Source organism: Colius striatus, chromosome 1 (genome assembly GCF_028858725.1).
Source record: "Colius striatus isolate bColStr4 chromosome 1, bColStr4.1.hap1, whole genome shotgun sequence".
In the NCBI taxonomy this organism is placed as follows: Eukaryota; Metazoa; Chordata; class Aves; order Coliiformes; family Coliidae; genus Colius; species Colius striatus.
Genome location: NC_084759.1, coordinates 109,579,590 through 109,597,814, shown reverse-complemented (window position 1 = coordinate 109,597,814; position 18,225 = coordinate 109,579,590). Strand labels below are relative to the sequence as shown.

Sequence of the window (18,225 nt, the reverse complement as noted above, 5' to 3'; positions counted from 1 at the left end):
ACAGCTACCAGGACATTTCTATGAGCAAAATGCACAAAGCTCCCCATTAATTGGCAGTTTCCGAAAGGCTATCGTGGTTTCATAAAGCTTTCCTCTCCAGCAAGGACGGAGACACGTTCTGCCAAACTAACAGACAACTTTCATCCGGATTTGAGTTCAGTACGGAGATCACTGTGAAGATCAAATTGCTCGTGTGGTCCATAAAGACGGACCAGTCACACAATGTTTAATACCAGCTGGTGTCTGCTGCATCTTTCTTTGATACAGTGGCCTGCAGTAATCAAATGGAGAGGTCACAAACAGGCAAATCTTTAAAATTAGGCATGTTCCAGGCAGGACGTGACCTGAAGCACATAGCTGTTTGGCCAGTTGTGAACACTTCTTGCCACAGAAGGATATTTTCTAAAATCACTCAGAAGTTTGAAAAGACTCATAAGATATTAAGCTACAGGTAGATGCTGTTGGTAGTTGGGTGGTGCTATAAAAATTAACAGTTCCTTTAAATGCTTCCCTCTTCTAACTAGTATCACCTAAGTTTTGGTTCAGTTTTACGCTGGCACATATGCCCTTCTGACTGGAGTCATCCTTCCTTTCATGGTTACATGTGCAGAGTCCTTGGTAAGTTTGAATCAGGTTTTAAGATTTATTGATCTGGCCTTGTCCATTCTGTGGTGTGTTCTTTGATTTAATTTAATGACCGTAAAGCATTCAGGCATGTTGGCATGAAGGGTGCTTTGGAAAAAAATAAGTGATTGACTGACTGATTGATTGATTGATTGATTGATTGATTATGTAGAGCCATTGTTCTCTCCATAGTTAACAATGAAGCTAGTTTTCCATTATACTCATTTGTGCCTTCCAGGGCATAAATAGCTTAGCTAAAAGTAAATCAATCTGCCTGCAGGTACTAATCATATGTTTCAAGCAGTTACACTCTTGTGTAAGGATTAAATTTGTCTGTTTTAAAGATACATGCAAATAAAAATCTTCAAAACTCAATCCAGAGTAGAAGGTTCAAAGCACAGACAGGATGTCCCTTCTCCTGTTCTCTAAGACAGTTTTCACCTTGCTACACCTGGATAACTTGAGGACGATATCCCAACATTTACTTTTTAACCTGTTGGTCCTGGGAAGAACTGAATTCATATTGTTGCTTGCTTTTATAAGTCCCAAATGCTCAGGGTGGGGATAGATGGAAGCAATATAAAATCAGATCCTGAATACACTGAAAAAAAATATACCGACAAAAGGCAGGCTAGAAAAAAAAGAAAAAGGTTAGGATTCTTCCATGTCCAAAATAGTCCTGTTCCTAGGGGTAGCCAAAAAAAACGACAGGGTGTTCATTTAAGTAGATTATGCTGGTATTGTCAATACACAACCTAAATACATGTACTGTGAATGTCTCTCCATTTTTCATGTGAAGAATGATGTAACAAATCTTATTGGCATTTAAATGATTACTCCTGGGCAAATAAGTTAGCACCTGCTGAGATGACTGGGGCAATTCACACACCATTTAGAGCTATGCTCCCACCTCTCTAGAGAACTGTTTATTTGTTACACATAGTTCCAATTTTGGAAGCATTCTTCACAAATAGAACAGCCAGAGATTCAACTCACTTTCATTTTTCTAAATGACAAGTGAAATTCCAGAGAATAGGTAGGTAGCTCTCAAAGAGATTGTGCTGGAGTACATGAGGATGCAGTGTTTGTTTCCAAGCCCTAGACTATATTAATCACATGCTTTCTGCATCTCTGTTGGATTGTCCATAAATTTAGAAAGGTCACGGATACTGTGTTTTCATGTTATAATGTCTATATTGAATGTATTCCAGCTAAACCCTTTAAGCAAAGGCAGGCAGTGCAACATAACCATCCACGAGTAAAACTTTTTCTCATAATTCACCCAGCTCTCCACTACAGCTAATGTGTAAGCATTTCTCAAGGAGCTGTAAACCAAGGAAATGGTGCTAAACTCCTTTTAAAATTATCCAGTCTAAACTAGTGCCGCATGCAATAAATCAAACCGCCTGAAAATCCTCAACGGGAGGGAAATGGGCCATGGCCCCACACCTATCAGCATTACGACACAGAATGCAGCTGTTACACTGGCAATGACTTCTTTCTGGCACATTTCCGCTTCCTTCCAAACTTGCTTCTGCCACACTGAATTCCCAGTCTAGCACAGATGGTATTTTATCATCTGTGTCCCACTGATGTCTCTTACCCTTCCCATTTCTCACAGTCTCCTTCACATTTCCCACAAACCTGTAATTTCTGTAAGTCCCATCATCTCCTTCCTTCCCCCAGAGCTTGCCCCATATCCTTTCCCTAGATTTTGTATACATCTAAACAAATTAATATTTTGCACTGGCCTCTTTGGCTTACATAATTATCTTAATGTCTCTGTCCAGTGTAGGTCTCCTTCTTAATTTGCCTGTTGTCTTTGGATCTCTTTTTTGAACACTTCTTATCTCCTAGCTCTCCAGCTTTCATCACTTTCTTACTTCACTCAAGCCAACATTAAATGGGTTTCTCTCTCATGTATCTCTCCGTAAATTCTTTGCTTCACACATACTCTGAACCTCTACATTGTTCAAAGGACATTAAGGAAACAGAGTAGTAGAAATGAGAGCTCGAGCTGTGAAAAAAAACCACAGAAGGACCTAATGAGACTGAGATACCGAGCGCTAAGGTGGCAGATGAAAGTCAAGGTTAATAAATGTAAAGCATTACATATAAGAAAACTTAACATACAAATTAACAATCTCGGAGATGACCATTGCAACCCAGCAACGAGATGTCATTGATGTAATAAATAGGTCCATGAAAATATCACCTTGGTGCTCAGTAACAGCCAAAAAAGCATGCAAACTGATAGGAGTTAATAGAGAAGGAACAGAGCATGGAAATAAAGGTGGTCATTATGCCACAGGATAAATCCCTGCCGCACTTGCACCCTGAATACTATGGGAGGATTTGGTCCCTCATCTCAAATGTAACAAAGTAGAATTGGAAAGGGTTCTAAGAAGAATGGCCAGGATAATCAGAGACATGGAACAGCTCCCATATGAGGAATGAGTAACCTGGGCTGAAAAACAGAGCATAATGATAGAGAAGGGTAAAACCTCGTGGGGCACGTAGATGCTAGGGATTACTTTGGCATTACAGGAGGCTAGTGGGCAGTGGGTTCAGAACAGACAGAAAAGATATACCTTAGCATTCAGCATAGAATAAGTTGTGGGACTTTTTGCCACCAGAGACCACAGAAGCTTGCAGGTACAAGGCTATAATGGCTATAATTCTAAAATGACTAGGCACCTCCATAGAAGAAAAATCTATCAAGGGCTATTAAATACAAATACCATATCTGGCTCAGGAAGTCCTTGAGTTGCAAATGATTAGAAGCTAGAAAATCATGCCGGGGAAATATCACTTACATCACTGCTCTTATATTCTTCCCTAGGTATTCACAGTTGCTCTCTGTCAGAGACAGGATATTGAGCCAGATGGACCTTTGGTCTGACCCCATACAGCCTTTCTGATGTTCCTATGTTTATATTCTTAACTGACTGTATGGATGCTCCTTGCACTTTCACCTGCCACTATACAATGCCAACCCCTCCCTTCCTCCGCCTACGGCAGCAAACTGAGGCTGAGCAAATATATCAGTCCCCATGCATCTTTGCAGAAAATCCTTCCTAGATAAATTTGGGTAGTTACCTACTCTTTTAATCTAGTGTCAGACTAGTGTCATTGCTGAAAAACTATTCACTCTGCAGCTCTGGTCACCTGAAACAATCTGCAGATTTCTCCCCTTTCACCGATTCCCTATCTCCTTCTAAATTCTCATCTTAAAACCTGACTTTCTAGCCTGCCTTCAACCTCTCCATTTCTGTCTCTCCTGGTTATTGGTCTTATGACTGAATGCTTTAATATTTTCACCATGCAAGGTCTTTATGTCACTGTTTCATGTAATTTATACCTGTGAGCTGGAGCCTTTCCCATCTCGCTTTCAAGCACAGGCTGCACACTGAATGGAGTCCAAAACGATCCCCACCCCCTTATTGCTTTGGGGGTTTGGCTTTATTAACAAGAATATAAGCAATAAGAAAATAAAGTTCAGCTATTTCTAAGGCTTCTCCCTGATGACTGCTCAGCCAGCATCTCAGATGGCCGCAGCAAACCATTTTTATCTCCCTTTTACACAAGTGAACTAATAAGCCACCTACCTCAGTGAGTCAGCAGAACCCACTTAACCCTTTCCCAGAAGGGTCAAAACTCACTATCAGGATGGTTTGGCTCAGGCTTGTTATAGAGCCATATTCTGCCCTTCGGTCTTGAATAATTTATTTGTGCGGCAGACCTAGATTACTGTTTAAATCAAAATGCTACCCAAACAAAGGCTGCACTGTACAGTGCAAAATGAAACCAATGACTATCTCCTATCGTGCCCATCTTTTACAGTGCCAGATGCCCCCTACAGCACTGCAGAGGAGAGGCGCTTCTGTTGAGAACAGCAGCCAGCCATGGGAAGCGGGACAGATTTTTCTGAGAGAAGCAGCCTTTGATGAAGAAAGTAAATCCGCTGCCAGAAGGGATGGCACACTTCCACTTCGATCCACTGAAACTAAAGACCTTTCCTAGATCGAAAGTCTAAGCAAGCTCCAAATATGCGCACGCAGAGTTGTTTTCCACTGAGCAACTTCACCAGGGATGAAGAGGAAAATACACACAGGCACAGAAATTCAATAGAAAAGCCTCAGAATGTGGATCAAAGCCTGGAATTCCACCACTTAAAAAAAAAAAAAAGAATATAGCTCTCAGAAGTATGCAGAAACAAGGGATGCATTGCATTTTATATTATATTGTAGTAGGAGTGCATTAGATGCCTTATAGCATCTCTGGATGCCTGAAACATTAACAAGACCATGTTCCTTATGTACTTCAAAAATGTAGTCTGAGTTTACAAAAAAAACCCCCACGTAAGTAAAAGATGTTCTTTCTCTTATTTTTCTACCCCTGTTATTGTTCAATCACCTGATTTTGAGACTCCATTCACCTGACAATAAATAGGTATCATTTACCCTAGTCCTGGCTGTCAGAAAGAGTCATCTTTATCTTCAGAGAAGCAGGGATAATGTCTAATCAGTGAGTTATAGTTGAGAGAAATGATTCCAAGTTTAGGAAAATCGGCAGCTGCATTTTGTTATCAGTAATCATTATTTAGATAGAATTGCTGATGTGCGTGGCTTCATATAGACAAGGACAAAGACCAGGCTCTTGCCCTGTGGAGCTTACTGTCTGTATTACACAATTAAAACAGGGAGAGGTACTAGCATCATAGTAAAATAGTGAACTCTAAGTATCACAGCGGGAGGGAGAAGAGATGACAAGGAAGACAAAACTTCCTGTGAGAGAGCAATACCGCATCATCCCTCCATCCCTCTGCCAGAGGGCTTTGTTGTTTCAAAATACAGTCTGCACAAAAGAGGGAACAGATAAATTCAGCGTAGAAATTCAGAGGAGAAACTGGCCTACGTGTTTATAAGAGAGAGATGGAGGATATTGACTGGTAACAAAGAGTTGGGTGCATCAAAGGCACAGCGCCATGAGGCACTCACGTGATGCCGTGGCAGGCCTGGCAGGCCGTGTCACACAAGTGTGTGAGGCCCTGCAGGGCACGGGAACACCCAAGGCTCTTCACTTACTGTGCCCCTGTGTTCCTGCCACTCGCTCTGAACAGTGAGCTCTGCAGCTCATGATGTAAACAACACATTAACTACAACATTCCAACTAAACCTACCATCTCCTAAAAACAAGGCTTCCAAGTACCACATTCAACAGGCACACAATTTGTCCTTAGCTGCACGGTGCCTTGTACCAATGCTTTAGTTATACATCATTTTATTTTGAGGTCAGTTTGTGTGTTACTCTTGTCTTTTCAGGCAATCATGTTGAAAATTAATACATGACAATCTGACTATAGAAATAAAACCCCAGACTTAGTTGAGCTGCATACATAAAACAAACTGAAGCCAGCACTTCAGAAACCCCTAACACTAACACTAACCTTGACTCCATCTCTTTAACTACATCAGAACATAATTTTCAGGCAGCTGTTAATATTGCTAGATTTTTCCTTTGTTGACCTAAAGCTATTTTCAGGAACCAGCTATACTGGATGACTCCATCTAATAGAAAACAATGGTACCGCAGGAATACATCCATTACTGCACTGAACTTCTAAAAAGAAGGAGACTTTTTTTTTTTCTAGTATTTCCCTTTGCTTCTGCTACTTAGTGAAGTAAACTGGTACATGTATTTCCCTGAATTGTCTTATTTCTACAGACATTCATAAGACTGGTGCAGAAAATGGAGCCTACCTGGCAATACCTTCTTAATATAAAGTAAAACTGATTAAGAGAGGAACATTCTTCAAGTTCCTAGAAAAGGCTGTTGGCTTCTTCCATTTGTGATCAAAAAGAACCTATAAAAAAAACATCCAGCACTTAATGAGACTAGCAAATTGAAATAACCAAAATGGGATGTGATTGGTCTTTTGACTTGAGGTGCCACCATTACTTGCTTTCGCTGCTGAAACATCGTCTGGCTCCTAATGGCTTCTAACATTGTGTTCCTACCTACATTGATCATTTAATACTAGCATCTTCTTTCTGACGAACCACAAACACTTCCAAAACTTGACCTCTTCCCTTTATCGCTTTTGATTAACAAGAGAACTATCTGCAGGAAATGCCCTACAAACCACAAAGGATTATCAGAAATATAATGATGAGTGATTTGAGGACTTTGTGTCTCTGCTTGTATTCGTATAATCTGATCTTGGTCACTCTTCCCTTCGCCGACGGAGCTTTGCCGTAGTTTCTTCTAGCCTGCTTCTCCAAGCCGCGATAACGGCATCATCATCCATCTCTTCTTCCTCTTCTTTACGCACACTTCGCCTGTACTGAGAGAACTGTCTAGATGCAAATCTTTCTTCACTTTGTTCCACTTTTGCCTCCTTCTTTCCATCTTCTTCAGACTTTGAAAAGCTCTGGGTGAACTTTCTCTTAGCTCCAAATTCTGACATGTCTGACCTGGCCTCCTCTTCACACGCCTCCATGTGATGAGATCTGACTCGACTCTGTGTAGATGGTTCAGGGGATTCAGAGTCAAAGGATGGTTCAGGTGTTGATCTGAAAACATGCATCTCTGGGCTCCTTTCTCTGGAACTTGTTGTCTCACTGACCCTTGATTTTGTGAACTTGTACATCTTTTTGTCCTCTTTTGCAGAAGCGGAGGAAAATCTTGACATGGTTCTCAGTGAATCTCCTTTTGACTCATAGGAAGAACAGCTGTCTAGCTCTTCTCTCTGGGATCTGGAGAATCTGTAACTGGATGTTTCAGAGTCCATCTCCCTAATTTTGGATGATCTGCTGTATCTCTCTCTGGCCTTCTCACTTTGATCATAATATGATGGTGGTTCTCTTTCTGCTTTCAGGCCACTGAGCCACTTGGTAATGTCAGTCTCTACCTCTGCAGGTTGACTGGACACATCAAAGACTGTATCAGTTCTGTCAAGATCTGCTTGCAAGGGGCGCCTGGTTCTCTCTCTGTCATCTGTTTCATTTTCCTCTCCTTTGGTCATCTTTTTTTTAAATAAGGTGCTGCGTTTATTGTCTCTGATCACCTTTTCAACCTGATAATCTGACATTTTCTCTCTCATTTCCATTTGCATCTCCTTCTCCTTCCTCCTGAGTTTCTTTAGGTCAACATCATCAGCAAAGAGGCTGTACAATGGTTTGCTTGTCTGTTTTGAACTAGCCCCTTCTGACCTTGTGCTCACTGAGGTATTACAAGACAGGACAGACTGAGACTCAGCCCTGTGCAGGTCCTGCTGGCGAAGGTGTGAGGTAGCAAGAGATGAACCACTCTGAGCACTGAGAAGAGAAACCTTATCATCATCTACACGCCTGCCAAGGTCTCCTGACATGACGCTGGAGGCCATCGCAGATGATGGACGAGACAGCATCATGATCTCATTTTGCTTTTGGGCAATGGTTTCACTGACCACGTTAGCGATCCAGTTCTGAATGCTTGCCATGGATATTGAGTTACCTGGGCCAACTGGGAGATTGGGAAGGGGTGTACTTGGCACCTGAGGCTGTGCTGCCCCCATGCTGCTCCTTGTCTGTGATAAAGATGAGTGACTTGTCTGCATGCTCAGCGCAGAAGCTGCATCCTCGGCACCGCTTGCAGAAGGTGCTGAGGACCAGAAAGCTGACAGCGGAATACTCCCACTCATCATACTGTCTGTCTCCCAGCTGCACATGGACTGGCTTTCCTCTAAGATTTTCTTTGAACGTTCAAGGAGCTCTGCACGCCTCTGCTTCTTTTTAGCTGAAGCAGAATCCTCGCCTTTGGCAAACTCCACAAATTCCTCCTTGCTTTCACTGCCCACCTTCTTCTGCCGCTTCATTTTCCAAGCCTGGTAAGCACTCAGGTTAATATCTGACAAACTCTTCCCTTCTGTCCCCTCCTCACCTTCATGGTTGCCATCTTCTGCTGGAGATGGTGCAGAAGACGATGATGGGTCTAAATCCTTCTTGTGAAAGCCAAACTGGATCCTCTTGACCTTCCACCTTTCTAGAGGTGTCAACTTGTCTTTGTTCCTTTGGCAGAAATTGTAAAAGGAACTACTGTCTGAAAACACGCTCTCCTCATCCACATCCCTCTCCTTTCTTCCTTCTTCTGGAGACTGTCTCTCACCACATTTTTTATTCTTAGAATGATATCTCTGAGCAGCTTCTTTCTCAATCTCCAGAAGCCTCTGGTTCCACATGTCCCAAGTGCTCTCTGAAGACATAGAACCTGTACGGCTCCTCCTCATCCTGCTAAAGCTACTGGCTTCCAGCTGTTGTTTTAGGGTTCGGATCTCAAAACTGCTCACACTCTCAACATCACTGAATTCCCCTGATTGGTAAGGTCTTCCTCCTATGCCATAATCTCCATTCTCCTCCCTGGATGGACCCTCCATCTGGTATTTCTCATTTCTGCGCTGCCAGTCATGGATCCTCTGTTCAACATCCTCCTCAGATTGTTCCCCTTCCTGATTTAGAAGATTTGGAGATGTTCTCCCATGGTTAACTCCTGGTTCCTTTGCAGGCAGGCCTTGTTTCTTCCTCCATTCCTCATACAACTCTTCCTCTTCCTCCTCACTGATGAGGGTGGAGCGTTTGGAAACGCGGCTAGTTTTTCCCACTGATGAAGAGCTCATAAGACTATCAAGCAGGCTGCTGGCGTCCTCTTCTTCTACTGTGATGGAGTGAGCTTTGGCTCCCATGATGCTTTCTGAGTCTCCCACTCCAGACAGCCGGGATGAAGTCCCTGCACAAACAACTGGACTTTGACTAGGAGTGACTTCTTCATCTCCAGTATGCTCCGACTCTCGTTCCTCCAACAATTGCTCATTGAGCTCCCTCAGCTGTTTCAGAAAGCCATCATTGGGGTAAATGGCACGCTTCTTCCTCAGAGTCATTAGAGCCTCCAGAATGGTCATATGGTGGTAGATCATCAGGTAAGCAGCCACCAGCACAGCTGAGCGACTGATTCCCATTTCACTGCTGACGAGGATTTTGCCTAGAGATATTGGATATAAAAGTAATTAGCTACTTCAGATAACATAGAGAGGTTCCTCTGATACATAGCACAAAAGCATTCTCTGAATTGTGATAAAAATTAGAGAGATTACATGTTTCAGTGACTGAAACTACCAAATACTTGTTAGTTCAATCTTAATAAAAATCTAGATACATATGAATAAAAAGCACATTGGTTTCAAAAGCTGTGGGCAGGCATATTTTCAAACAATCTAAAGAATATTTGTATTTTCACCTGTACACTTCCTCAAATAATGAAAAAGCTTATAAAAGGTGTTAGAAAGACAAGTGATACAATATTCTTGACTTGCTGCCTGACTTACGGTAAGACACTTAAGCTTTCCATCCTTCAGTTTCCTCATCTGTAAAAAGGGAGAATATTAGCACTAGCCTCCAGGGAGGTATTGGGAAGATAAGCAAATAACTTAATTTTTTTATAAGGTATGTTATACAACTTAAATACAATTATATAGTAATTCAAGTTTGGGTTTTTTTGCCAGAATCCAGATCTGCTGTTTAGTAAGGTACACTCAAACAGTTATATGTAGGTTGGCTGGAGGCCAGAGTCATAGAGTATCTCAGAACAGGAGATTTTGACCCTGATGAACTGATACAGCTGCTTCAAACTACTGAGACCCGCTGTTCTCTAAACAGTGACTGCAAGAGCTAGAATCAAAGCTGAAGATCTGCTTTATTTTGCAGCATTTACACAGAAACCATCTCTTGCAGAAGACTAAGCTTTGGCATGGAAGAATTTTTTTTTAAAGTTAATTTTGTAGCAAATTACAGTTAAAGAACAGCTTGTAAATATGAAGAGTGCATAAATGAGGCTTTGCTAGCTTGCAAAGAACTGAAATTACTGTTTCTAAATGTGTGACAAGCACCAGCTTAATCAAACTGTTTGCATTGAAATTTAATGCAGCCAGTTTAAACACTACCTTTCTGACTGCTGATATGTTACTGCAAGTATTTACCTAATGTACCTATTCCTCCAATCCTGAAATGTCTTTTACATCTTTGTTTGTATCAAAAGTCTCAGTTGCCTTCCAAGTGTTTTAACAGCCAGTAAAGCTTCTCTAACAGCTCACCAAAAGGGGGAGATCTCTCTCTGCTTTCCTTCCAGGCTTTTCTGCCTCCTTGCATCCTTTCCTGGGTGGGCTCTGGTACACAGCAAGCCCTTTAGCAGGACAGTTCAGCTCACTAACCTAATGAAAAACCATCTCTTCCTTGCTGGGCTGTCATTTTTGCTGGGTTAGTGATTTGAAGGGTTTATGAATGCCAACAGCAGTAAGCATCTATACTATGCCAAGGGTAGAGATGGGAGTTGTGAGGAAGAACATAGATGAGCAGAGTGTTCCTCCTCATGTTGCTGTTGCTGAACTATTAAAATTGTCTCAAATTTTCCTGTGTACTTCTCACTTTTCTTACTGTCACTTTTACTAGGAGGGTAACCTGTTGTCTCTCTAAAAAAGTTAAATGCACTGAATACATATATAAAGACTATCAGCGATATCACTGATGGTGATGTTCATTATCATATTGAACTCCAAAAAGATATTTCTTACTGTCCACTGAAGCTGCAAAAAAATGACCAGAATGCACTGGAAGTCCACAGAACAACAGATGCCGTGGTGAAGGAGTCCAGCAGATTATACAGTAGCCTGGGTGTAGACATCCAGGGGTTCAACTCAGCTGTTTGGATTGTTTTAGTAAATCAGCCTGCTCTTTTGTATAAGCATCCTGGCAAGACTTAAACTTGCAGTATACAGAAATGTATCAATATATACAGTATTACGTAATATCAGTGTTTAAAAATATATTCTTCAGAGCAGTGCTTCACCTCTTTGCAAGAAGAGGGTGCTTTCAAAGCAGCCGAGGGAGAAGACTCTGAAGACATAGGCCTCACAGCAGGGCCTCTCACTATTTTTCCCACTCCTGTTTTGAACAAGCCATGGCAGAAATGGACAAGAAGCATTCACCGTAACTGGAGGCAGACAACAAAGCATCTGCCTTCTATCCAATTACAAACGTGGCACCGGCTGTTTATCAGACTAACATCTCCACACATGAATCCCCAAGCATTCTGTAACCACTGTCATCTTCTCCTCTTACCCCTGTAAGTCAGCAGTGCCTCGTCAAGGAACTCTGCAGCAGGGCGGAAGTGTTTGGAGATATCCATATCTGGAAAATCATCCACTTCGATGCCCAGGTATTGGATATTCAGCCCGTTGTAGAACCCTGGCCCTGTGTATACACCTGTGCCGTGGGCTGCATTCAAGACATGAGTGATCCCCAGTCTCTTCAAGCGGCTTTTGTTCACTGCAACACTTCTTCAGGAAAGAAAAAAAAACAGATGTTAGATGTCTGTGCTCTCATTTTAGGTAGGAAAGAAGCTGTTTGATACAAGGTCTACAGAGCTCCCAGTCTGTGTTACTCATCCAACACGTGGCTCTGTTCAGACCTTAATGTCCTTTGAGAGTTCTACAGGTATCTACTTCCAGTCCTCACTGGGAAAAGAAAATGAGAAACCTGCACTCACCGGTAGAGCTGTATGCTCAGCTTCCACACCAGCTTGATTTTAAGCTCATGTTGCCAGCCCAGGTTCAGATTGTTTACTTATTTATCGATATTTATCACTCCATAATTGATGCTTTACACTATATCCTCTTCTAATTCTGTCTGGTCACTTGCACAGGTGCCTCAGACAGCGGAGCCATGCTACAGAAGACCCAACCACCTGCACCCAATATTTGCTACAGCATTTCTTTTTTAACATTCTTTTACTTAACAAAGACTTTATTCCCAACTTCAGGGCCAAATTTCAGTCAGAACAGTGTAATTTGGGCCCATTTGCCTTTTTCTCTCTCAAATTACCAAAGCATCAAAATAGCAGAGGAAAGGTGCTGATTCTATTGTAGAAGTGTTTACTTTTCAGCATACAGAGATCCTTGTGAGCATATTCTGAAAAAACATTTTGGGTGTCTCTAGGGATGAAAGGTATTAGATGCATGTAATACATTTATGTCTTCAATGGTTCCATCTGACCCTTCACTGAGAATCTCGTGCAACGTGATGACAAAAGCTGACACTTACTTTTCTGCTATGAAAACATTAGGCCAGACTTCATCCACAGCATCCCTGGGGGTCTCCAGCCTGTCCTTCACAAGTGCCCTCTGCAAGTCCATCACACACGGTGTGTTAAACAAGCTGGTGTCATCAATCTTCTCCTTAACTCGGTTGTACAGGTCTTCCACCATCAGCTGCTGCGCAGACTCTAACATCCTGGGACACACTGAATCTACCCTGGCATCCTTTGTCTTCAGTTCTGGAATAAACTGACATTGTAACTGAAAGCATGTAAAAACAACCCAAATATATAACCTGTCATTCTTTGTTCCCAGGACAAGCCTTGTAGCTTGCTTTTTTTTCTTCCCCATAAGGTCACACCATCCTGTCTGCAGTGTGTGCTTGGACATGCTTATCTAGTAGCCTTAACACAGGCAGTAATGGGAAGAGCATATTGCACTGTCCTCTCAGACCAGAGACCTACACTGGCCAAAAGCCTGAGAGTTGAGGAAGTGGTCATTCTAACCCCAGAAGAATGCAGTTGCTCTCTATAAAGTGGAGAGGGAAGTTCTAATCTCTTCTCCCTGGGATCCAGTGCCAGAATATGTGAGAATGGTTCACAAATGCACCAGGGGAGGTTTGGACTGGGCACTAGGAAGCATTTCTTTATCAAAAAAGGCTTCCTTCAAGAGAGGTGGTCGATGCCCCATCCCTGTCCGTGTTTAAGAGGCATTTGGACAATGCCCTTAATAATATGCTTTAGCTTTTGGTCAGCCCTGAAGTGGTCAGGCAGTTGGACTGGATGGCTACTGTAGGTCCCTTCCAACAAAAATACTTATTCTATTCTATTCTATTCTTAGAATCATAGAGTCATTTTGCTTGGAAAAGACCTTTAAGATCACCAAGTCCAACCACTGACCTAACACTGCCACACTCATCACTAAATCATGCCCCTCTGTACCTCATCTATGCATCTACTCAGTTTGTTGCAGTGAGCAATCAGCCAACTGTATTCACCACTGCCATACATAATTCTGCCACAGATTCAGTGCATAACTTCAAAAGAAGTCACAAAACCTTTCCGTAAGTTGTTATTTCTTTGTGGTTTTCACCTCTACCTCAGGTGAGATTTTCTCATAAAAGCTTTTTTTAATCATTTTAGGATCTCTGGATCAGAAAGGGAAAACAAGTGCAACTCAAAAATATCTATTACTTATATAATTCTTTTATCCTTCCTCCTCTTACCTTCATTGATTATTTGTTTGGCAGCCACAGCAGATGACAGATGGATTGGCTCCATGAAGATGCTCTCTGTATCGGTGTCCGATATCACTGAATACCTGCCAACCAACCAGGCTGCCTATTAGACAAATGACTTCCACGGGGATCCCATCTCCAAGGTTTTAGCCCTTTTCACCCATTCTACAAGAGAGCAGCAGGGAACTGGGGCAGTGAGGATCCTTTGATAGTAGAAGGGAAGCCCCAGCTCTTCTCCTACCCTGCTCTCCAGCATGGCACTACAGCCTTCAAATATGCCTTGGTATCTAGTGTTTACAAGATATAGACAGGTCCCATGGGGGAGGAGCTGCAGTGGGCTGGGAGTGCAAGAGAATCATAGAATGCTTTGGGTCAGAAGGGACACTAAAGACCATCCAGGTTGCTAAAAGCCTCACCCAGCCAGGCCTTTTTGGGTAGAGAAGATTAGTATCTGGTTTGAGACTCAGAGGAAGATGGATCATAAGGAATAGTCTCACAAGTAGTTCTCATTTAGTCAGATCTAAACATCCTAATGAGAATCTATTGAACAATTCAAAACAGATTAAGCTAGAAAATTGTTGGGGTGGCTTTGTTTTTTCTGTTAGCTAACTGCCTAGAAGCATCCTTTGAGTTGTGACAAGTTGCAATGCAAGCATTAAGACTGGAACCTGTGAATCTGTCCCTCAGTACTCAGTAAACTGGTCATTTCATAGCATTAATCTGTGGTCAAGTGTCCATTCACACAGTGTTGTCTAACTGTAGGTTACAAACAATTATGAAACACACAAACACCTTTGAAGGGAGTTCTTTGACACACAGTTTGACTTACATAAGTTTTTGTTAAGCAAAAAAGGGCCACAATCTCGAAAACAAATGTATTTCCATCCAAGTCCATCTGTAGAGTCCAAGCAAATCTCTTCTTATTTAGACCATCTTAACAAAATGTTTTACAGAACTTTTCCCTTCATGCACACCCTCCACATTTCCTTCTAAATAAATGGTACAGATCATTAGGACAAGTTTGTCACAGAAGCTACCCAGCAATGCAGCCTTGCCACACTCGCCACACATTGGGGGTTTTTGTTTATTAATGCAGGAGAGGGAGGGTGATTACTGTGCAGTCAGGACGTAGCAAAGTGTCTGGAGAGCTAAACTGCTTTCATCTTCCAGAATCAAAATGCAGGGCACAGCCATCGGAAACCACTTAATGGACATGTCCAGGTCATTTAGTTGGGTTCTAGCACTTGTCAACCATGACTGAAAGTAATCCTTTTCTAGCACTTCAAAGGCGTTTATGAGATGAGCAAGGGGAGTCTCAGTCTCATTTACTGGAGCTGACAAAAATTTGCAGCTATGCCCTGCCTTCAGTTCCTTTTGCTGTAGCGGTTGCCTCCAAGCTCAATAAAAAGATAACAGTTGATAATACTCTGCTACCATAGCCTCAACACATTTTACCTATAGTTACCCCTAGCATCTGTGATACACACAGGTGCAAAACTGCCCAAGCCTGGATGCTTCAAGGCCCTTCTTCTGGTTGGGAAGGAGCTTGCCATTTTCATCATTGCTTTTAGTATTGACAGCAGGAAAAAAAAAGAGAGAAGGAAAAAAATAAAAAAGGGAGGGAAAGAGGGAATAAACTGGAGAGGTGCTTCTGTTTATTCTGAGTGTCTGATTAGCAGTAGGAGAGTGATTTATCAAGTTCAATACAAAACTTTATGTGAGCTCGCTGAACTTCCTAAGAAATCTTTAAACCCATGTACTTAAATGAAATAAGCACTTTGTCTTCATTTTTCTGCAGTGCCTCACAACTGATGGCAAAGGTTTCATAATCTCCTACTTGGTTGAGGGCCATTGGAGCAAGTTCTCTTCAAACTCAATCCCTACTCCCTGCCTTTAGCTAAAGCATCTCCATCTGTACAGAAAGCTCCACAGAGAATTTTGCTTTAGGATCAGAGTACAAAGGGATGTATTTTTGCTTCTATTAGGACGAAACACACCTAATCATGTTTGTTTTGCTTGAGGTAACTCAATTGCTGCTTATGGTATGACAGTCTTCTCTTCAGTGCCCCAAGACTGTAGCTAAAGATGGCTCGGAACCAAACCCAAATCTGAAGACTCTCAGTCTTTCTGGGTCTTGGAAAGATTAATATCAACATTAAAATATGCACAGGTCCTTATAATGGGCAAAAAAGACGGGGCTGAATTTGGGAATTAAAATTAGGATCAGAAGTTTCAATTTCAGCAACAATCCCACCCCATGGTGATGCTTTCTGCAATTTATCCCCTGCCTTGCGGATGTACATGGATTAATTATGGCAGGAGTCCTGTCTCTGTAGTCTCTGCTGCCATGTGAATCCCTGCCTCAAGAAGAGGAGGGAGGCCCTGGGCTCTACACGTGATCCAAGGGCCTGTGCAGAGAGGAAGTGGTGGAAGAGGAGGGAAGGCAGGCTGATCTACTACCTGTTACCAGAAGGCCACAGCAGTGCCTGTGGCAAGCATACTCACCGGCTGGGTGAGGGGCTGCGAAGATAGTGGGCCTGCACGGCCTTCACGTCCTGTCCCTCACTCTCCTCCTCAGGCACCGCCTGCTCGCCATCCGAATCTCTGCCGCTGGCCATGGCAGCTGCGAGGGGATCCTCTGCAAGGGGAACAGGGCCGGAGGGAGGGCCATTACTTCAGTCCATGCAGGAGGCCATCCCTAACCGTGAGGTAGCTGTGCCAGGGCAGGTATTGCAGAAAGGGCCCACTACACCTCGCTCCCGCAAGCCTACGAGCAACTCGTGCCACAAGCCCCACCGCCCTGGCTCCCCTGCCAGGGTACCTGCTGTTCCTGAGGCCTCCTGCAGCTCCCTGGCTGCTGCCCAGTGAGAGCTCATGCCCTTCTTGCCTGTGAGTAAGCATGCAGGAAGGCCAGGAAGGAAGGGGTGGTGGGGCAGAAACTCTACCCGTCCTTGGCCAGCTCAGCCCATGTGTGCGTGCGCGTGGTGGCTGGAAGAAGCCGTACACAGCCGGAGCCAGACTAGAAAGAGCACTAGGGGCAAGAAACATGAGACCTCACCTCCCCAAAATGAAATGCTCCGAAAGCTCAAGGCTGAAGGTGCTTTAAAGCCTCAGCACTTTGTCCTTGTAATCCTTTGTGGGGAGGCTGCCATGTCTGCCCTGGGAACGCAACAGTAAGGGAGGCACAGCTTGGTTAAGAGCATGAAAGAAAACACAGGAGCTGACACTTCCCCAGGACCAGACAGAGTGACTCCTGCTTTGCTGTGCCTTAGCAGCCAGGAGTGGCCCCGGAGGGCCCCAGGAGCTGGCCTCAGGCGGAAGCACCGCAGCCATGTGCTGCCCAGAGGGCTGAAGAGCAGCAGGAAGCAGGGAAGCAGGGGAGCAAGGAAAGAACACTTACCCTCTGTGGCTGGGAGATTCTGATGGGGGTCTCTGCCAGGTGCACAGCAAAAAGAGTCCAGTGAAGAGGGCAGGAAACGTGGTAGGGAATGGTGCCGGAGGCAGAGAAATCAGCTGCCCCCTCTCACTCTCTCTGTGGCTTCTTCATCAAGGGGCAGGACAACTGTCGACACCAAACCTTTATCAGCTTTCTAAATATAGTGTTGTCCTGACGCTGGCTGCTGGATTGCAAGGGGAAAGAATTTAGTGCCTCATAGATGGCAGCTGGTCAAGCACTTAACTCCTTCCCCACTGTGGGCTGGATTCTCCAACATTTCCCAGTTGCAGGAGTAGCCCAGAGAAGAGTCCAGAGCCAGTAAGACTGGACCTTTGTCTGCAGGAAGCCCCTAGGCAAGTGGTATCCCACCAGGCACAACTTGAAATGCTGATATGACCTCTGATGTCCTTGGGGAATGCAGTTCAGGATGAGTCCCACTCCAGGCTTCCTAGAAGCAAGCTACTTGTCTACTACCTGGACTTCTGTAAGGTCTTTGATATGGTCTCCCATTACCTCTAAATTGGAGACAGAGGGACTTGATAGAGTATTTGATGGATAAGGTATTGGTTGGATGGCTGCATCCAGTTACAGTCAATGTCTCAGTGTACAAGTGGAGATCAGCAACAAGGGATATTCCTCAGGGTTCCATATTGGGACCAATACCATTCAAGATCTTCATTAATGACATAAACAGTGGCACTGGATCCACTCTCAGGAATTGTACGGATGACACCAAGCTGAGTGGTGCAGTTGCATCGCTAGACGGAAGGGATGCCATCCTGAGGCATCCTTACAGGCTTGAGG

At 43.5% G+C, this 18,225-nt stretch overlaps 1 protein-coding gene across 1 annotated transcript; it reads right to left on the bottom strand.

The window, feature by feature from the left end:
• Window positions 1-5,890: 5,890 nt before the first annotated feature.
• STYXL2 (serine/threonine/tyrosine interacting like 2) lies at window positions 5,891-16,830 on the bottom strand. Its single transcript, XM_010206963.2, has 5 exons — window positions 16,491-16,830; window positions 13,974-14,068; window positions 12,756-12,987; window positions 11,775-11,992; window positions 5,891-9,642 (listed from the first exon to the last, which is right to left on the bottom strand). Exons 1-5 carry the CDS (start codon window positions 16,601-16,603, stop codon window positions 6,851-6,853), a joined length of 3,450 nt encoding a protein of 1,149 aa, XP_010205265.2. The 5' UTR covers window positions 16,604-16,830; the 3' UTR covers window positions 5,891-6,850.
• Window positions 16,831-18,225: the final 1,395 nt, after the last annotated feature.